This window comes from Lissotriton helveticus, chromosome 9 (assembly GCF_964261635.1).
Source record: "Lissotriton helveticus chromosome 9, aLisHel1.1, whole genome shotgun sequence".
NCBI classification, from domain to species: Eukaryota; Metazoa; Chordata; class Amphibia; order Caudata; family Salamandridae; genus Lissotriton; species Lissotriton helveticus.
In genome coordinates, this window is record NC_136070.1 from 60,166,039 (window position 1) to 60,185,174 (window position 19,136).

A 19,136-nucleotide genomic window follows, 5' to 3' on the forward strand; every position below is an offset into this window, starting at 1 on the left:
CATGCAGGGGTACTGCTTATGACAAAACTTTCCGGATCCAGTCTGACGCCTGGGGGTAATTCTAAGGTAAGGAATCTACAACTAATGTTTCTTACAGATATATCATTACTGAAGATAAATAACTTGTTCTTTAGTGAAATAGGTTTACGTATTAAAAATACTGACATTTATTCTTTGATCACATTATGGAAAGCAGGACATTTTCCTAGACTAATCAAACTTTTTCCCCTGTTCTCCATTTCTTGATTCTCTTTAGTGTATTTCTCTCCTAATCACTATTTTTCAACCCTATGTATTGCTGTTACTCTTGCATCTTTTAATCTTCTACTCCTCTTTTGCCTTCTCTTTTAAACCTCAGCCTCTTCTGCAAACTCGCAGCTCTTGTTAGACATAGGATTTCCCTCTTCGGTAAGTGATCCTGGTGTACAGCATGCTTTGCCCATTGTTAGAACCTGAGCATGTTCACTGCTCCCATTAATTCTTTGCAGTGTGCATCTGTGTGTTATTTGAAAGTGTAGTCTGCAAGAATTTTTGGGTTTTCATGGAAAATTACCAGAGGCAGATTAGCAAAGCAGTGGGAAAAGTTGGTCAGTCTTGTTCACTAAACATCCTAATTTCTGTATACACATGTCCATCTCTAATAACAATGTTCAAGCTAAGTACACTGAAGTCTCCATTCATTAGCCTCTTCTACCACCAAATCAACCCTATTGGATATAAATTAAAATAAACTGGATCATAGCCTCATCTAAGTCCCGTATGTGACACTTACAAAGTGAGGTTGCTCTATCAATAACATTACAGCCTATTTCCACAAAGACATATTGCAACCAAAGCAGTTTCTCGTTTAGCGATGGGTAAAAGCATTTCTATCTCTTGAAAAATTCTGGTGAAGATTTAAAAAATGTTGAAGTGAATTGGGGGGGCATGACCTAACCCAAATAGTTTTTAACCCCTTTGGCCCTAATTGATGGAAAACCTTTCTTTGAGAAAAGAAGAATGGCAACCTCCTACTCGGTATAAAGGCTCCATGGTCAATGGTATGGAAATGGCCTGGTGTCCCCAAAAGGAGGCATGCAGGATTTCTGGTGCTCTCTGACCCAGTGACAGACTCTGTAGCAGTGTTGTCTTTGCAATAAAAGCTGCACTTCATTGAGGGAGAATTGAAAGAAGAAGATTGTTTTCCTTCAATGCCCGTCTGTCATTAAAAGTTATGAGGTCATAGGATACCTGGTAAGTACACCATTTCTTGCTGGTAGCTACTTATACATCACCACTCCTGTTTTACAGTTTTCCTTAACTGGAAAAGTGAAAATAGTAATTTTCATTTAAGTGATTGCACTTGCTGCATTCCCAACCAATTTTTTGATAATTTGAAGCTGTGGGAGAAGGGGCTTCTGTAGCTTCCGAGAAATTCGTCAAAGGCATTATAAAGAAGAAACATAACATTTTTCTAGGTTTTCACAAATCTATAAATTGTGTACAAATTCACTTAACTTAGAGGTATAGGTGCGTTAAGATCTCATTGCTTTTGACAGCTTTGCCATGTCTTTGTTTCATTATCCTACACTCAGTATGATATAGTAGCAGGTTATGTTCCCCTGTATAGTGACTGTAGCAGACTGAGCTGGAATGATGGGGCAGGTGGGGGTGGAGAGGAATGGGGGTGGGGTAGGGGGGAAGTGGGATGCTCGTTTCCATCACCAGGGCTAGACTGTGACTTTTTTTTTTTTTTTTGCAGAGTTTTATATAGCGCGAACTAGAACCGAACCGAATCAGTTATCAGAGCGCTTTACATAGCACCAGTTACATTACATGAGACACACTTTCATTTTAGGCACGGGGAGATTAAGTGATTTGCCCAGAATCACAGGGGGTTTTTGGCATCGTTACCGAGACTCGAACCAAGTTCCTCAGGTACGAGGTCGAGCACCTTAGCCGTTAGGCCAACCCCTCTCCCACCTGGTAAAAATGATAAATTCAGCTACCATGTGCAGACATGCTGATGCACTAGAACCAGAGCAACTCTTTCTTGTTGCCGCAAGGATCGCATAATGTGCACCACCGCACCTGCAGTCTGAAACCGGCCTCCATGTGTTAAAACTGGCCTCCTGGGGCTCCAGCCTCCGAGGTGATTGCCTGCTTGAGCAGCTGGCCAGTTCGGCCATGTCCATCACCATAAAAGCATTTTTTTTATCCAAAACAATATTTGAAGCTCCAAGTTTTGGACACGTGTGGATATGGTAATACGGGAGCTGCCCATAATAATAAACTGTTCTGCATGTTACGATTCTCACTGAAGTCATAAATGTAGAATATTCCTGTGAATTTGCAGGACCCCAGAACACTTTCCCTTCCATCATTTAATTTCAGTCTTAAAATGGAGATGAGCACTATAATACATTACCAGATAGAAACTTCTAGCTGCAGATTACTAACCTTTTGAATTATCTCGAGGCATCAGACTGAATCTGGAAAAAAAATTCCAGCCCCTATGCCCCAATAGGTGACGTTGTTTGACTCTGCATGGTGTCTTTTGCACAGGAGGTGACATGCACATTGCCGATGTAGGTGCCTCCCCAGCACACTGACGTCAGTTTTTTTCTTTCCGAGCCAGTCAGCACAGATCCGGAGAGAGCTACCCCTTAGTAATTTTTAGGTCTCGCCTGTCAATGCGCATGCGCATTGAGCTTGCGAGACTATAGGGGCTTAAACAGACTTTAACCAACTTGCGATTCCGTGGCGATTCCTTGCAGTGCCCGTCAAATTTAAGCTCAATGCGCAAGCGCATTGACATTAAAAGCGCGTGCACATGAAAGCGACAAGGCTCCCTCCCACGGCTATCACCACCCCCAGCCGCCAGCACCTCCCCTCGCTCTCCCCGCACACTGCCAGGCTCGCATTTCTCCTCCCCCTCCCCAGCCGCCAGCACCTCCCCTCTCTCTCCCTGCACACAGCCATGCTCACATTTCTCCTCCCCTTCCCCAGCCGCCAGCACCTCCCCTCTCTCTCCCTGCACACAGCCATGCTCACATTTCTCCTCCCCCTCCCCAGCCGCCAGCACCTCCCCTCTCTCTCCCTGCAGTTTCACGGCCGTGTCTCGTCTTAAACCCGCAACTCCACGACTCCAAGCGCCACCGCCTCAGCCTGCACAACTCGAGATAACAGACTATTTTTAAAAAAAAAAATTCGCCAGCCTTCTCCATCTGATCCCCAGTCCCCAGCCGCCATCACCTCCCCCCGTACACAGCCAGGCTCGCATTTCTCCTCCCCCTCCCCAGCCGCCAGCACCTCCCCTCTCGCTCCCTGCACAACCACTACCAACAGAGCAAAGCTATTAAAGTGACCAGGCATCCCACCCCCTCCCTCTCCAGCGTGCGCTGCGCTCTCCCTCTGTTGCCACACGCATTACACTTAATAGGCAGACCACCCCCTCCTCCCTATGCTCGCTCGAGTTGCAGGCAGCCCACCTCCTCCCTCTCCATACTGAGTGGATTTCAGTGACGATTGTTTTATCACTCAGAGTTGTTTTGTTCAAATTTCCACTGAAATCTAAGCAAATCACCAGCTATGGACAGCTACGGACGCCAAAAACAAAAAAAACAACACCCATGTTCTATCTCCACCAATCTTAATGGTGGCGCTTTACTAAATTACAACATCTGAAAGAGACACGTTAGTATTAGATTCCTTACCTTAGAATATCCCCAGGCGTCAGACTGGATCCGGAAATGTTTGCGTAGCAGTACCCTTGCGCGTCGGTAGGCGTCATCTGCGGCTCCGCATCCATCGTCGTGGGCGCCGTGATGACGTCGTCGGAGTACTTAGACGCCGCCTCCGCGTGCTGACGTCAGTTCTTCTTTTTTCCGCGCCAGCAAGCGCAGATCTGGAAAAAGCAGTAACCCTAGTCAATTTTGACTGAACTTTTTGATCCTTTTGATTACTATTTCGAAGTCTCTCGACTCCGAAACGGTGCCGATAGGGATGCCCGGCTTCAAGCATTGCGACGATTGCGACCGGCTGATGTCGGTCACGGATCCTCACCGCGTGTGTTTGTCGTGTTTGGGCGTCGACCATGACGACAAGGCCTGCTCCAACTGCCTCTCTTCGAAAGCCAGGCGGGAGCGGTCCCGTAGGCGACTCGAACTCCGGCAGTCGGTCCCGCGCCGCGAGAGGTCCCGATCCCATGGGAGGTCGAGGGACAGGTCGCGGGCCCGGAGCCTCCACAGCTCCGAGAGTAGGCCGCACTCCTCCGGCTCGAAGTCGTCGTCAGGTAAGCGGCACAAGAAGTCCAAGCGGCGTCATCGCTCCTCGGACTCCCCCCGACGCTCGCGCGATGCGGCCGGGGGTTCGGGTGACACCGCCCACGCGGCTCCGTCGGAGTCGCGGGCGCCGCGTCCAGCCCCATACCCTACGGTCCCTGGGCTCAACGCGACGCCGGAGGAGGTCGAGCGCTTCCTCATGGCCATGAGGAAACTCTCCTCCGACGGGCTCCGCGGCGCCTTCGGGCCCAGCGGACCCGTCTGGGAGCCCTAGCGGGTCGGCGGCTCCGGCCCCGACGCCGTCGGGTGCTTCGGCCCCGACGCCGCCGATGCCTTCGGGCCCGGCGCCGCAGGCCCCTGTTATCCCGACGCCGCCGGCGCCTTCGGGCCCGGCACCGAGGGGTCCAGTTGTTCCGACGCCGCCGGCGCCTTCGGGCCCGGCGCCGCAGGATGCCGCTGGTCCTCCTTCGGGATCTGGTTCGTCGTCGGTGGATCTGACGGCCTCCCCGGCGTCGGACCCTCAGGTGTCGCCTCCGGCGCCGTCCTCGGGCGGCGCCGACCCCGGTTCTACTTCCGTTCCTGTTCGGCCGTCGGGGCGGCCCCGCTGGGCGCCGCTCCAGACGCCGTTGGGTGAATTTCACTTTTATGAACAGGCCCCATTGGTTGAGGACCCTGAATTTCGGGAGATGGGTGAAGGAGAGGACTGGGAGGGGTCTGAGGACCCTCTGACCAGGGAGTGTCGGTCTCATGAGGACTGGACAGAAGACCTTGGGGAGGCCAGTGGCCTGGACACCTCTCCAGACCCTGGGTTTGTCTCCCCTCCTACCGTGGCTTCGGAGGAGGGGGCAACATATAGTGTGGTGCTGATGAGGGCTGCCAAGGCCTTAAACCTTGAGCTCCCCGTCACGGCCGTGAGGACTAACCTCCTCACTGAGGTCCTTAAACCGCAGTCAAGCTCGGCCAAGCCTCTGCTGCCCTTTAATGAGGCCTTGACTGACGTTCTTCTGGGCACTTGGTCCAAGCCCGCTACGGGTTCGCCCGTAGATAGGAACGTGGCCAGACGCCACCGCCCCGCCCCGGGCGACCCATGTTTTCTGTCCTCCCACCCTACCCCCGAGAGCCTGGTTATCCAGGCCTCCAATTCCCAAACCGCATTCCCGTCGGCCCCGCCGGATCGGGAATCCAAGAGGTATGACCAGTATGGGAAGAAGATCTTCTCATCCATTAGTTTGGGCCTGCGGTCTTCAAACACCGCCTGCCTCTTGGGACGTTACACCCACTCTGTGTGGGATAAGGTCGCGGAAGTGCTGCCAGAGTGTCCGTTGGAGATACGGGTCAAACTCGGCCAAGCCCTTGTGGAGGGCCGGGATGCAGCCAAGTATTCCATCCGGTGTGGGCTGGATACCACTGACTCGCTGGGTAGAGCGATGGCAATGACGGTGGCGGTCAGACGCCACGCCTGGCTGAGATCCGCCAACTTCTCGGCAGATGTCCAGAGCACGCTCATGGACATGCCGTTCGATGGCCGTCGCCTTTTTGGCGACAAGGCAGACCATGCGCTTGAGCGTTTTAAGGACTCCAGGGCTACGGCCAAGTCCTTAGGCCTCTCGGGCCAACGCCAGCAACCGGCTGCCTATCACTCCTTTCGTGGCCACGGAAGGGGTGCGCCCGCACGTGCCGCCAGCCACGCGCCGCAGGGCAATACCCAACGCGGTGGCGGCCGTGGGAACCGCTGTCCTGGCGGTCGTGGGCAGCGGCGGGGTCAGTCCACACCTTCCCCCGCAGCATCCGCCTCAAAACCCTCCTAGTCTGTGCTTTCAGGCCCATGTGACGGCAGTGGGGGGCAGGGTTCGCCATCACCACCTCCACTGGCGCACTGTCACGTCGGACAGGTGGGTGCTGCAGATTGTCCGAAGGGGCTACTCCCTCCCCTTCGAGGCGACTCCTCCAGCCATGCCACCGCAGAACCACCGTGTATCGGGGGATCATTTGCGACTTCTGCAGGAGGAAGTTACGGCCCTCTTGGCCACGGGGGCCATCGAGCGCGTTCCTGGGCCAGAAGTAGGGTGTGGTTGCTACTCCCACTACTTTCTGGTACCCAAGAAGGGCAAAGGGGGCCTACGCCCTATCTTGGACCTACGGAACGTCAACGGCTTCCTCCGGAAGGAGAAGTTCAAGATGCTGACACTGGCTCAGGTCTTAGCTGCCCTGGATCCAGGAGACTGGATGGTAGCGTTGGACTTGCAGGACGCTTATTTCCACATCCCCGTCCTGCCGGCCCACCGGCGCTACCTGCGGTTCACGGTTGGCCACGAGCACTTTCAGTTTACCGTGCTCCCCTTCGGCCTTACCAGCGCCCCACGGGTGTTCACAAAGGTGATGGCGGTGGTCGCAGCTCATCTCCGCCGGTTGGGGATTTCAGTCTTCCCCTACATCGACGACTGGCTGTTGAAGGCGGGCTCGCCCCAGACAGTCGTCAGCCACCTCCAGACTACGGCAGACCTCCTGCATCAGCTGGGGTTCTCGATCAATGTGCCAAAGTCACACCTGTGCCCCTCTCAGAAGCTCCTCTTCATCGGAGCGGTTCTAGACTCGGCGCAGTTTCGGGTTTATCCACCCGAGCAGCGGGTCCGGGATATTCAGGCTCTGATTCCCATCTTTCAGCCGTTATCCCGGGTTTCGGTCAGGTTGACGCTGCGGCTTCTGGGGCTGATGGCCTCCTGCATCCTGCCGGTGCATCACGCCAGATGGCGGATGCGGGCTCTGCAGTGGGACCTGAAGTTTCAGTGGGCCCAGCATCAAGGCAACCTATCCGACCATGTCCTGATCTCGGAGGGCACTGCGAGACAGTTGCAGTGGTGGCTCACGGACCGCGATTGGGTCTGCGGCAGATCCCTCTCCCTTCCCCAACCGGAGCACGTAGTTGTGACGGACGCGTCCCTCCAGGGCTGGGGAGGCCACATGGGAGAGGCGGAGATCAGAGGCCTCTGGTCTCCGGCGGAGACTCGACTCCACATCAACATGTTGGAGCTTCGGGCGATTCGTCTAGCACTGAAGGCATTCCTCCCCTCTGTCCGGGGGAGTGTAGTGCAGGTGTTCACGGACAACACCACCGCCATGTGGTACTGCACCAAACAGGGCGGGGTGGGGTCGTGGACCCTTTGCCAGGAGGCTCTGCGCCTTTGGCAATGGCTGGAACATCAGGGTGTGACCCTGGTGGTTCAACACCTGGCAGGTTCTCTGAACGCCAGGGCGGACGAACTCAGCCGCAGGTGCATGATGGATCACGAATGGCGTCTGAACTCGGACGTGGCGCAAGGCCTCTTTCAGCAATGGGGAGAGCCTTGGTTAGATCTATTCGCCACCGAAGAGAGCGCGCAATGTCATCAGTTCTGCGCGTTGGAATTTCCAAGGCGGCACTCGCTCGGAGACGCTTTTCTTCGCGAGTGGAGCTGCGGTCTATTGTACGCCTTTCCGCCTATACCACTTCTGCCCAGAGTGCTGAAGAAGATCAGGCGCGACCGGGCCCAAGTCATCCTTGTGGCTCCGGACTGGGCTCGAAGGTACTGGTATCCCGAGCTACTCAGTATGTCAGTCGATCCCCCGGTTCGTCTGCCTCTTCAGGAGGACCTTCTGTCGCAGCAGCAGGGGACGGTCCTCCACCCGAGCCTGTCCAGTCTCCACCTCCATGCTTGGAGATTGAGCGGCGACAGTTGAGGCCATTTGACTTGCCTCCTGAAGTCTGTAACGTCATTCTGGCAGCCAGGCGTCCCTCCACAAAGTCGGTATACGCCTGCAGGTGGAACAGATTTGTGGCATGGTGCACAGCAAAGGCTGTGAATCCTCTTGCTGCCCCTCTTTCAGAGGTTCTTCTCTTCCTTCTTTCTCTTGCCCAGCAGGGCTCTGCTCTGGGCACTTTCAAGGGCTACCTTTCTGCCTTTTCAGCCTTTCTCAGGCTACCTGATCAGCCTTCTTTGTTCAAGTCCCCTATTGTGAACAGATTTCTTAAAGGCATCACTCACACTTTTCCTCCTGTTCCGTTTGTGATGCCTCAGTGGGACTTAAACCTGGTTCTGACTTTTCTGATGTGCGCTCCCTTTGAGCCAATTCACAATTGCCCTCTTCGCCTTCTGACTCTGAAGACTGCTTTCCTGGTTGCCATCACCTCTGCCAGGAGAGTGAGTGAGCTCCAGGCTCTTTCTTGTACTCCACCTTTCCTTTCTGTCCATCCGGACAAAGTGGTGCTACGTACCAAACCTTCTTTCCTGCCCAAGGTCGTCACGGCCTTCCACATCGGGCAGTCTATGACCTTGCCTACCTTCTTTCAGCCACCGCATCCCTCTAAAGAGGAAGAGCGGCTCCATCGTCTGGACCCAAAACGTGCGCTCTCGTTTTATCTGGATCGCACACGCCAGTTCCGGGTGGATGACCAACTCTTTGTTGGTTACGTGGGCACTAAGAAGGGGAAAGCGGTGCACAAGAGGACCATCTCCCGGTGGATCATCTTGTGTATCCAGGCATGCTACTCTTTGGCTAGGAAGGAGCCCCCGGCTGGATTAAGGGCTCATTCTACCCGAGCCACGGCAACTACCACTGCCCTGGGCAGGGGTGTGCCCTTACAAGACATCTGTCAGGCAGCTACGTGGGCATCGCTGCACACATTTGCAAGACACTACTGCCTGGACAGCCAAGTCCGGAGGGATGGCTTCTTTGGCCGTTCCGTCCTCCAGGACTTTCTGGTGTGAGTATTGGTTCGCAGACCCACCACCGGGGTTGGTATTGCTGGGGTATCTATTCTAAGGTAAGGAATCTAATACTAACGTGTCTCTTTCAGATGCACAAGTTACTACTTGTGTAACGATATATCTGTAAGAGACATTAGTTAGTATTAGATTCCTTACCGACCCGCCCATCCTCCCCGTTCTGCGAACTAATATCTTTCAGGGCCCTAGTTTCAATGGCACCAGTGTTGGTTTTCAACATGGCTCTGCGTTTCTGGCGCGGAAAAGCTGTGTCTAAGAACTGACGTCAGCACGCGGAGGCGGCGTCTAAGTACTCCGACGACGTCATCACGGCGCCCACGACGCCGACGACGGACGCGGAGCCGCAGACGACGCCTACCGACGGGCAAGGGTACTGCTACGTAAAAATTTCCGGATCCAGTCTGACGCCTGGGGATATTCTAAGGTAAGGAATCTAATACTAACTAATGTCTCTTACAGATATATCGTTACACAAATAGTAACTTGTGCTTCGCTAAGTGTAGAACATACTCATAGCAGAACAAAAACAACACTATTCTGACCGATGGTGCCGCAAAATACATACAATGTTACAGACTCACAAAACAAACAGAACACTAACGGCAATCACTTATAATAACAAACAAATAATCACTGATGAAAGCAAATCCACTCATGCAATGGAAAATTGAGCACATAATGATTGCAAGAGGCAGGCAGCAGCAGGCCCATCACAATACTTTTGATTGAAAAAAAATCCATCTGTTTCGAGAAAACAAAATGATTTGCTGTGATACGGCGAGCAGCGCTGTGTGTTGAGAACATCCACAAAACCTGAGCTCTCACTTACATCTTCGAAAGTAAACTTTGCAAAAACTGACCAAGCATTGACGTCCTCTATTGACTCTGTTACAAAATCTGGGGATTTGATATGCATACAGGAGCAGACTGGAGGAACCAAATATCACTCCGGACAGCAAGTGCAATGCTTGACATATGAGTGCATTACAGAAAATGGGGTTGGTCAGAGTTGAAAAATTCCAATTGGGCTTATAGAAAGCCAATTATTCAAATAATCAATGTTCACACAATCAATAGCTTCGTTGTGAATTTAACTGAAGAATATTTGATTCAGACAATTCAATTCAAAATATTTTGGCATTTATTTTAGCAAAGTTTCAATCCAATTGCTGCCAAAAATTCATTATAACGACATAGTAAACATGTAATTGTAAATTCATTACATTCGAAAGTTCAAAACAGTGCTCTCAGTGAGAGGGGAAGGGGTGAGTGAAGTGAGTGGGACACGGTAAAGGTGTGGTGACATTTTAGTGGCATCATTTCGCAATTAAGAAGCCTTTACACTCAAATCAATTAGCAAAGGTTCCAAATAATCATCACACATAGAGGGCGAGGCACCATCTCTTATTTCAGTCCTATGGTGTGAAGTAAGCAAAGCGTAGTTCTACGTTTCGACCCCTTGAATACGCTAAAGGGTTGCTTTCAGCCTCATGTTGGGGTCTTCATCAGGATAGGGGGGGGGGGAGAGCCTAGGGGGCAAGGTAAACACTTAATTTAATATATAACAATGATTGTGCGTTTATTTACAAAGGAATATGCGAGATCAGGGATGTGGTATTACCTACATCAATAAACGGTCGACGTCTGTGCCGTCTAAAAGGGGGCCATGGTACAGCTCCCACAGTTTATCTGAAACAATAATAAATTAAAAATCGGCGTCAAGGTGCTAGTGAATAACCAACTGCCAGAGGGTGAGTGGTTGAACAGAACGGGACTTACTTAAACGTTGTACTCGGAAAACGCTGTGGGCACATCCCTCATTCACGGGGATCACAAGTGCTCCTTAGCTGTGAGAAGAGAAAGGTAGCGCTTTGAAACATGCCGGACAAGGGCATAGATTGGCACAGTTCGCGAGAAGAGTTAGTTATGTGGTCAGGAGGGGTTAGATTCTCACCTTAGGACGGGACCGCAATGGCTAGATACCCGTTCCAGCTGCGCGCTGTGTCCGAGTGAAGACTCGCGGTGCAGCCGCTGGATGTCGGTAAGATAAAAAGGCTCGTCTCAGACAGCCAATCAGCGCGGAGGTAGGGCGGAACCATACTGAAAGTCAAGGGAGCGTCTACTCTGAAACAAGTTGGTAATGAAGACTGCAAGGGAGGAACTGTAAACACCCGGACCGGTTGTCACAGTAGAAAGCCTCACGGCAGCCCCGTGTAAATCAATTAATGGCAGATGCTTTGACACAGAATAGGATTCGGCGAGCAGTCATAATTACACTCATCAATATGTAATGTATTACAAGGCACATGTATTCAAATGATTTATGCTTATGGCCTCATACCATATCGAGAGTTAAACAAGGCAAGGTTTCAACATTCGCATATGGACCCTCATTGTCATTACGTACGTTAAAAAAGTGTGCAACTTCACACAATGTATCTTATAAAATTGCATATGTCTAGAATCCGAACACATTCAAATATGCATAGTTTTGGTACATTGAGCAGGCGGTGGTGGATGGAGCATGGCCTCCACAACAGAATTAAGTGGTCATTCATGAATATACAAGTAACGTGTGAGAGGTCGTTGCAAAAAACCCAGAGCAATTTAAAAGGGGCAATAAATTGTTGTAGGATTTATGTAAAAGTACCCACTTTTCAGCTAAAGCAATGGAGAGTAATCTATATTGAGGAGATGAAGAGATGGCTGTGTGAAAGGAATTAAGAGTCTATGATGACACAGAGTGTTCATTCTGGACATAAACTGGCCATCTGAGAAAAGTTCGCCTCGAGTTCATTCAGTCCTCTCCTTATGGTTTGAAATTTTTGCATCCACTTGCACTCTCTGGTGTTAAGGATGGAGGTCAAGTTGCCTCCCCGTGGTCCCAAGCAGACTTTCTCTATCACTAGCCAGCGTAGAGATTCAGGTGTATGATTCCTTTCTTTGAAATGTTCCACCAAGGGGGCCCCGGTTGTGGAGCACCGGATTCTGCTGCAGTGCTGAAAAATGCGGTTTTTAACCTTTTGTATAGTTTGGCCTATATACATGAGGTCACAGGGGCACAGAATTGCGTAGATCACTCCACTGGTGTTGCAGTTGGTCAGCGACTTGAGATTGATAGTGAAGTTATTGTATTGAATTTGTTTGGTCTCCCAGCACATAGGGCATGCTTTGCAGGAGGTGCATTTGAAGTGTCCAACAATTTCAGGTAACTTCCATAAGCTCTGGATCGTGGGTGCCTGTGGGGTTTCAAGCAAGGATCGTACCACCATGTCTCTGACGTTTCTCGCTTTTTTAAAGGCGTGCATTGGAGGTTCCGGCACCTCAAGGATGTCTGCCACCAGGCCCCAATGTTTGTTGACACTTTTTCTTATAGTGTTACTCTGGGTGCAGAATGTTGTTACGCATATCATGCGTTCAAATGACGATGCTCGTTTCTTGGTTTCAAGTAGAGTTGAACGATCCTGAAACCAGGCTCTCTTGCGGGATCGCTTCACTAGGCATTTTGGATAGCCTCTGTCAATCAGACGGTTGATGAGTTCATCTGATTCCTTAAAGAAATCTTCTTTTTGTGAGCAATTCCTTCGAAGGCGCAAAAACTGCCCAAAGGGTAGGTTGTCTCTCAAACCCCTCGTGTGGTGGCTGGAGTAGCGTAGGAGAGAATTTCTCTCTGATGGTTTGCGGAAGAGAGTGGTGTATAAATATCCATCTTTCTCCTTGATGCTTATGTCGAGGAAATCAATCGACTCTTTATCCATATGCATCGTGAATTTGATGTCCAAGGATTGGTTATTAAGCCAAATTAAGAAAGCTCGGAGGCTGTCTTCATCACCAGTCCATATCATTATCACATCATCGATGTAACGGTGCCAAGTTGTTATCATCTCCCTGTGTGGGTTGCCTGGTGATAGGATGCAGTCTTGCTCAAATTCAGACATATAGAGAATAGCTAGGTCCGGTGCAAAGGCAGCGCCCATGGCTACTCCTTTACTCTGTATGTAGTAGGTGTTTTGGAAGATGAAAAAGTTTTTGGTCATTGCAATTTCAAGTAATTCGATCAGGAACTCGGTAGGGACTGGTGTAGGTTGTTCCCGTCTATTAAGTATTCTCCTCATGCAGTCTAGGGCCGGTCTCTGCGGAATGCTGGTATACAGCGAGACGATGTCCATGGTCACAAGAATCTGGTTCTGTTTACTGAATGGTTTCTGGTCGAAAAGGTTGATGACTTGCATGGTGTCTCTTAAATAAGTAGGGGTGGCTTCCGCTAGGGGCTTTAAGAAAACATCAACATACCTGATATGATGGGTTCGACCCATCATATCAGGATGTGGATCACTGATTGAACCACTTTGCAAGTATGTTGATGTTTTCTTAAAGCCCCTAGCGGAAGCCACCCCTACTTATTTAAGAGACACCATGCAAGTCATCAACCTTTTCGACCAGAAACCATTCAGTAAACAGAACCAGATTCTTGTGACCATGGACATCGTCTCGCTGTATACCAGCATTCCGCAGAGACCGGCCCTAGACTGCATGAGGAGAATACTTAATAGACGGGAACAACCTACACCAGTCCCTACCGAGTTCCTGATCGAATTACTTGAAATTGCAATGACCAAAAACTTTTTCATCTTCCAAAACACCTACTACATACAGAGTAAAGGAGTAGCCATGGGCGCTGCCTTTGCACCGGACCTAGCTATTCTCTATATGTCTGAATTTGAGCAAGACTGCATCCTATCACCAGGCAACCCACACAGGGAGATGATAACAACTTGGCACCGTTACATCGATGATGTGATAATGATATGGACTGGTGATGAAGACAGCCTCCGAGCTTTCTTAATTTGGCTTAATAACCAATCCTTGGACATCAAATTCACGATGCATATGGATAAAGAGTCGATTGATTTCCTCGACATAAGCATCAAGGAGAAAGATGGATATTTATACACCACTCTCTTCCGCAAACCATCAGAGAGAAATTCTCTCCTACGCTACTCCAGCCACCACACGAGGGGTTTGAGAGACAACCTACCCTTTGGGCAGTTTTTGCGCCTTCGAAGGAATTGCTCACAAAAAGAAGATTTCTTTAAGGAATCAGATGAACTCATCAACCGTCTGATTGACAGAGGCTATCCAAAACGCCTAGTGAAGCGATCCCGCAAGAGAGCCTGGTTTCAGGATCGTTCAACTCTACTTGAAACCAAGAAACGAGCATCGTCATTTGAACGCATGATATGCGTAACAACATTCTGCACCCAGAGTAACACTATAAGAAAAAGTGTCAACAAACATTGGGGCCTGGTGGCAGACATCCTTGAGGTGCCGGAACCTCCAATGCACGCCTTTAAAAAAGCGAGAAACGTCAGAGACATGGTGGTACGATCCTTGCTTGAAACCCCACAGGCACCCACGATCCAGAGCTTATGGAAGTTACCTGAAATTGTTGGACACTTCAAATGCACCTCCTGCAAAGCATGCCCTATGTGCTGGGAGACCAAACAAATTCAATACAATAACTTCACTATCAATCTCAAGTCGCTGACCAACTGCAACACCAGTGGAGTGATCTACGCAATTCTGTGCCCCTGTGACCTCATGTATATAGGCCAAACTATACAAAAGGTTAAAAACCGCATTTTTCAGCACTGCAGCAGAATCCGGTGCTCCACAACCGGGGCCCCCTTGGTGGAACATTTCAAAGAAAGGAATCATACACCTGAATCTCTACGCTGGCTAGTGATAGAGAAAGTCTGCTTGGGACCACGGGGAGGCAACTTGACCTCCATCCTTAACACCAGAGAGTGCAAGTGGATGCAAAAATTTCAAACCATAAGGAGAGGACTGAATGAACTCGAGGCGAACTTTTCTCAGATGGCCAGTTTATGTCCAGAATGAACACTCTGTGTCATCATAGACTCTTAATTCCTTTCACACAGCCATCTCTTCATCTCCTCAATATAGATTACTCTCCATTGCTTTAGCTGAAAAGTGAGTACTTTTACATAAATCCTACAACAATTTATTGCCCCTTTTAAATTGCTCTGGGTTTTTTGCAACGACCTCTCACACGTTACTTGTATATTCATGAATGACCACTTAATTCTGTTGTGGAGGCCATGCTCCATCCACCACCGCCTGCTCAATGTACCAAAACTATGCATATTTGAATGTGTTCGGATTCTAGACATATGCAATTTTATAAGATACATTGTGTGAAGTTGCACACTTTTTTAACGTACGTAATGACAATGAGGGTCCATATGCGAATGTTGAAACCTTGCCTTGTTTAACTCTCGATATGGTATGAGGCCATAAGCATAAATCATTTGAATACATGTGCCTTGTAATACATTACATATTGATGAGTGTAATTATGACTGCTCGCCGAATCCTATTCTGTGTCAAAGCATCTGCCATTAATTGATTTACACGGGGCTGCCGTGAGGCTTTCTACTGTGACAACCGGTCCGGGTGTTTACAGTTCCTCCCTTGCAGTCTTCATTACCAACTTGTTTCAGAGTAGACGCTCCCTTGACTTTCAGTATGGTTCCGCCCTACCTCCGCGCTGATTGGCTGTCTGAGACGAGCCTTTTTATCTTACCGACATCCAGCGGCTGCACCGCGAGTCTTCACTCGGACACAGCGCGCAGCTGGAACGGGTATCTAGCCATTGCGGTCCCGTCCTAAGGTGAGAATCAAACCCCTCCTGACCACATAACTAACTCTTCTCGCGAACTGTGCCAATCTATGCCCTTGTCCGGCATGTTTCAAAGCGCTACCTTTCTCTTCTCACAGCTAAGGAGCACTTGTGATCCCCGTGAATGAGGGATGTGCCCACAGCGTTTTCCGAGTACAACGTTTAAGTAAGTCCCGTTCTGTTCAACCACTCACCCTCTGGCAGTTGGTTATTCACTAGCACCTTGACGCCGATTTTTAATTTATTATTGTTTCAGATAAACTGTGGGAGCTGTACCATGGCCCCCTTTTAGACGGCACAGACGTCGACCGTTTATTGATGTAGGTAATACCACATCCCTGATCTCGCATATTCCTTTGTAAATAAACGCACAATCATTGTTATATATTAAATTAAGTGTTTACCTTGCCCCCTAGGCTCTCCCCCCCCCTATCCTGATGAAGACCCCAACATGAGGCTGAAAGCAACCCTTTAGCGTATTCAAGGGGTCGAAACGTAGAACTACGCTTTGCTTACTTCACACCATAGGACTGAAATAAGAGATGGTGCCTCGCCCTCTATGTGTGATGATTATTTGGAACCTTTGCTAATTGATTTGAGTGTAAAGGCTTCTTAATTGCAAAATTATGCCACTAAAATGTCACCACACTTTTACCGTGTCCCACTCACTTCACTCACCCCTTCCCCTCTCACTGAGAGCACTGTTTTGAACTTTCGAATGTAATGAATTTACAATTACATGTTTACTATGTCGTTATAATGAATTTTTGGCAGCAATTGGATTGAAACTTTGCTAAAATAAATGCCAAAATATTTTGAATTGAATTGTCTGAATCAAATATTCTTCAGTTAAATTCACAACGAAGCTATTGATTGTGTGAACATTGATTATTTGAATAATTGGCTTTCTATAAGCCCAATTGGAATTTTTCAACTCTGACCAACCCCATTTTCTGTAATGCTTCACTGACCCAGGTCTGGAGTTCGTAAGGGCTAACCCCTTTTTGTACTGACATATGAGTGCAGCCTTTATATGATTGTATTCGTAGCACTGTGGGGTCGTTGTGTGGAAGTATAAGCACCCACCATACAAGTCTAAAGCTACAACAACTCAGCATTAAAACAAAAAGCGTTTGCATTATTGCACTTGCTGCTGCCGTCATCCAGAGGATGGAATCCACGCACAAGCCCTGGAGTAAGGCCCAGAGTTAGCGTATTCTCCAGCATGTACAACCTTGAGATGTACCTCGTACAGTAGTTGAATGATACAGCAAGTCCACACACCCACGCACACGCACTCTCTCTCACCTGCCCCCGCACACGCACTCTCTCTCACCCGCACACGCACTCTCTCTCACACGCCCTCGCACACTCTCAAACGCCCACGCGCACTCTCTCTCACACGCCCACGCACACTCTCTCTCACATGCCCACAAACCACCACCACCCACACACCATAGCCGCCCATACACCACAGCCGCCCACACACCACAGCCGCCCACACACCACAGTTTGGGGTGCAGCATACGACTGTCAGGCATCCGCTTCAAAACATGTATGTTTGCTATAGACATGGGCAGGAAAAAAAGCAGATGAGGCAACAAGTACTATCAAAAAGGTTTTTATGGTCCGAAAGAGGGAGGAAAGTCGTCATCATTTACAAGAAGTGTGCAGCCAAAAAAAATCAAAACACCCATGTTCTATCTCCACCAATCTTAATGGTGGCGCTTTACTAAATTACAACTTCGCTAAGTGTAGAACATACTCATAGCAGAACAAAAACAACACTATTCTGACCGATGGTGCCGCAAAATACATACACATACAACACTCACCCTCAAACTCTCAGCCTCACTCACCAACACCTATCATCACACACTCTCACACCCCCTTACCCTCACCCCCTCATCCTCACACACCCTCACAACACTCACACCCTCACTCATACTAAAGCCGTCACCCTCAATCACCCTCACACACCAGCACACACCCTCACATCCCCAGACCCTCACATCCACTCACCCTCACACTCACACCGTCCAAGTCCACCCTCCAACTACACCCTATAACTACAATACCACCCTACAACTCTACCCTCCAACTACAACTCCAACCTCCAACTCCACACATAAATAGCGTTAGGCAACATTTATTTTAATAAGTAAAAATCGTATTACACACTTGTAGCTATCCAAATAGAAATACTTAATGCATCGCGAGGACAGTGCAGCAATTAATACACAAAAATGCAGAAAGAGATTGTAAAATAAATCATTTTTTTAACAAAAAACATAAATGCACACAAAATAGGGAAACATCTGAATACACTGCAAATAATACAACAATTTAAAAGTGGACAAAGCCATCTAAAGGACACAAATTCACAACAGAAAGCACTTACTAAAGTAAGGGAAAATAAACCATTAAACAATGCCGGAAAAAAAAACACAAACAAAGTGCGTAATCACAAAAGCACGAGACTTCACAGCCTAATTGCAATTCTTCCAAAACTACAATAAAGTATTCCACTCAAAGTAACCAAAAAATTCTAAACAATTAATAAAGGTGGCTTCATACGTATACTTGACCATTAATTAACATACATAGTACTTTAAAGTCATTCAAACGGTATTGAAAACATAACATTTCTTTTTGATAAAAAAATGCAGGTTTTGAAAAGTATAAGCTTACACTCCATAAGTATTGCTTTAAAATGGTATAGTACTTACAAAAACATACATAAGGAATTGGTGCTCAAAAGCAGCAAAAACATGTAGGTTTCAAAATATACAGCAAATATAGCTTTTACGTACCAGCACAATAAGTAGAAATATTTAAAGGTGGCGAAATTCAGAAAGTATACGGAAAACAAAACAACAAAGAAAACATAAATACAATTTAATCAACACCAAAACACAAGGAACAATAAAAAAAGTACCGTCTAAATAACACATTGTCAACTAAACAAATATAGCAACATGTAGAAGGAGTACATTCCAAAACGTTTTCTTTATAACATACATTACATAAAAGTAAGCAAAAATACATTAACTAAGGGAAATTAGAAACATTCCATAAAAGTACAATAGGTACATACACAAGCCAAGTACGATCGCAAAGTTAATTCTTTAAAAAACATTACTAAACATTACAAAACGTAATAAATATATATATATAGTAAAGAAACACTAGGTAAACAACACAAAAAAATGATTAGATTGACAACTTACCTGTCAAACGACGCGGCTACAACGCGGGAAGCACGACGCGCCTTAAACGTACGCCGGTTCCTGAAGATCTGGAAGTTTCCCAATTAACGTGACGCAATTGCAACGCTACGTAAGAAAACGTTGCAATTTGATTGGACGGAATACACTGTAGTGTAGTTCCTATTTTCCCAATAGGCTC

At 48.3% G+C, this 19,136-nt stretch overlaps 1 protein-coding gene across 1 annotated transcript in view; it reads left to right on the forward strand.

Annotated features, from left to right (window-relative positions):
- RYR3 (ryanodine receptor 3) overlaps window positions 1-19,136 on the forward strand; it is a 1,933,484-nt gene that overhangs the window by 1,284,249 nt on the left and 630,099 nt on the right. The window contains exon 61 of the mRNA XM_078661960.1: window positions 359-408. Coding sequence (XP_078518086.1) covers window positions 359-408 — 50 coding nt within the window. The remainder of the gene's footprint in view (window positions 1-358; window positions 409-19,136) is intronic.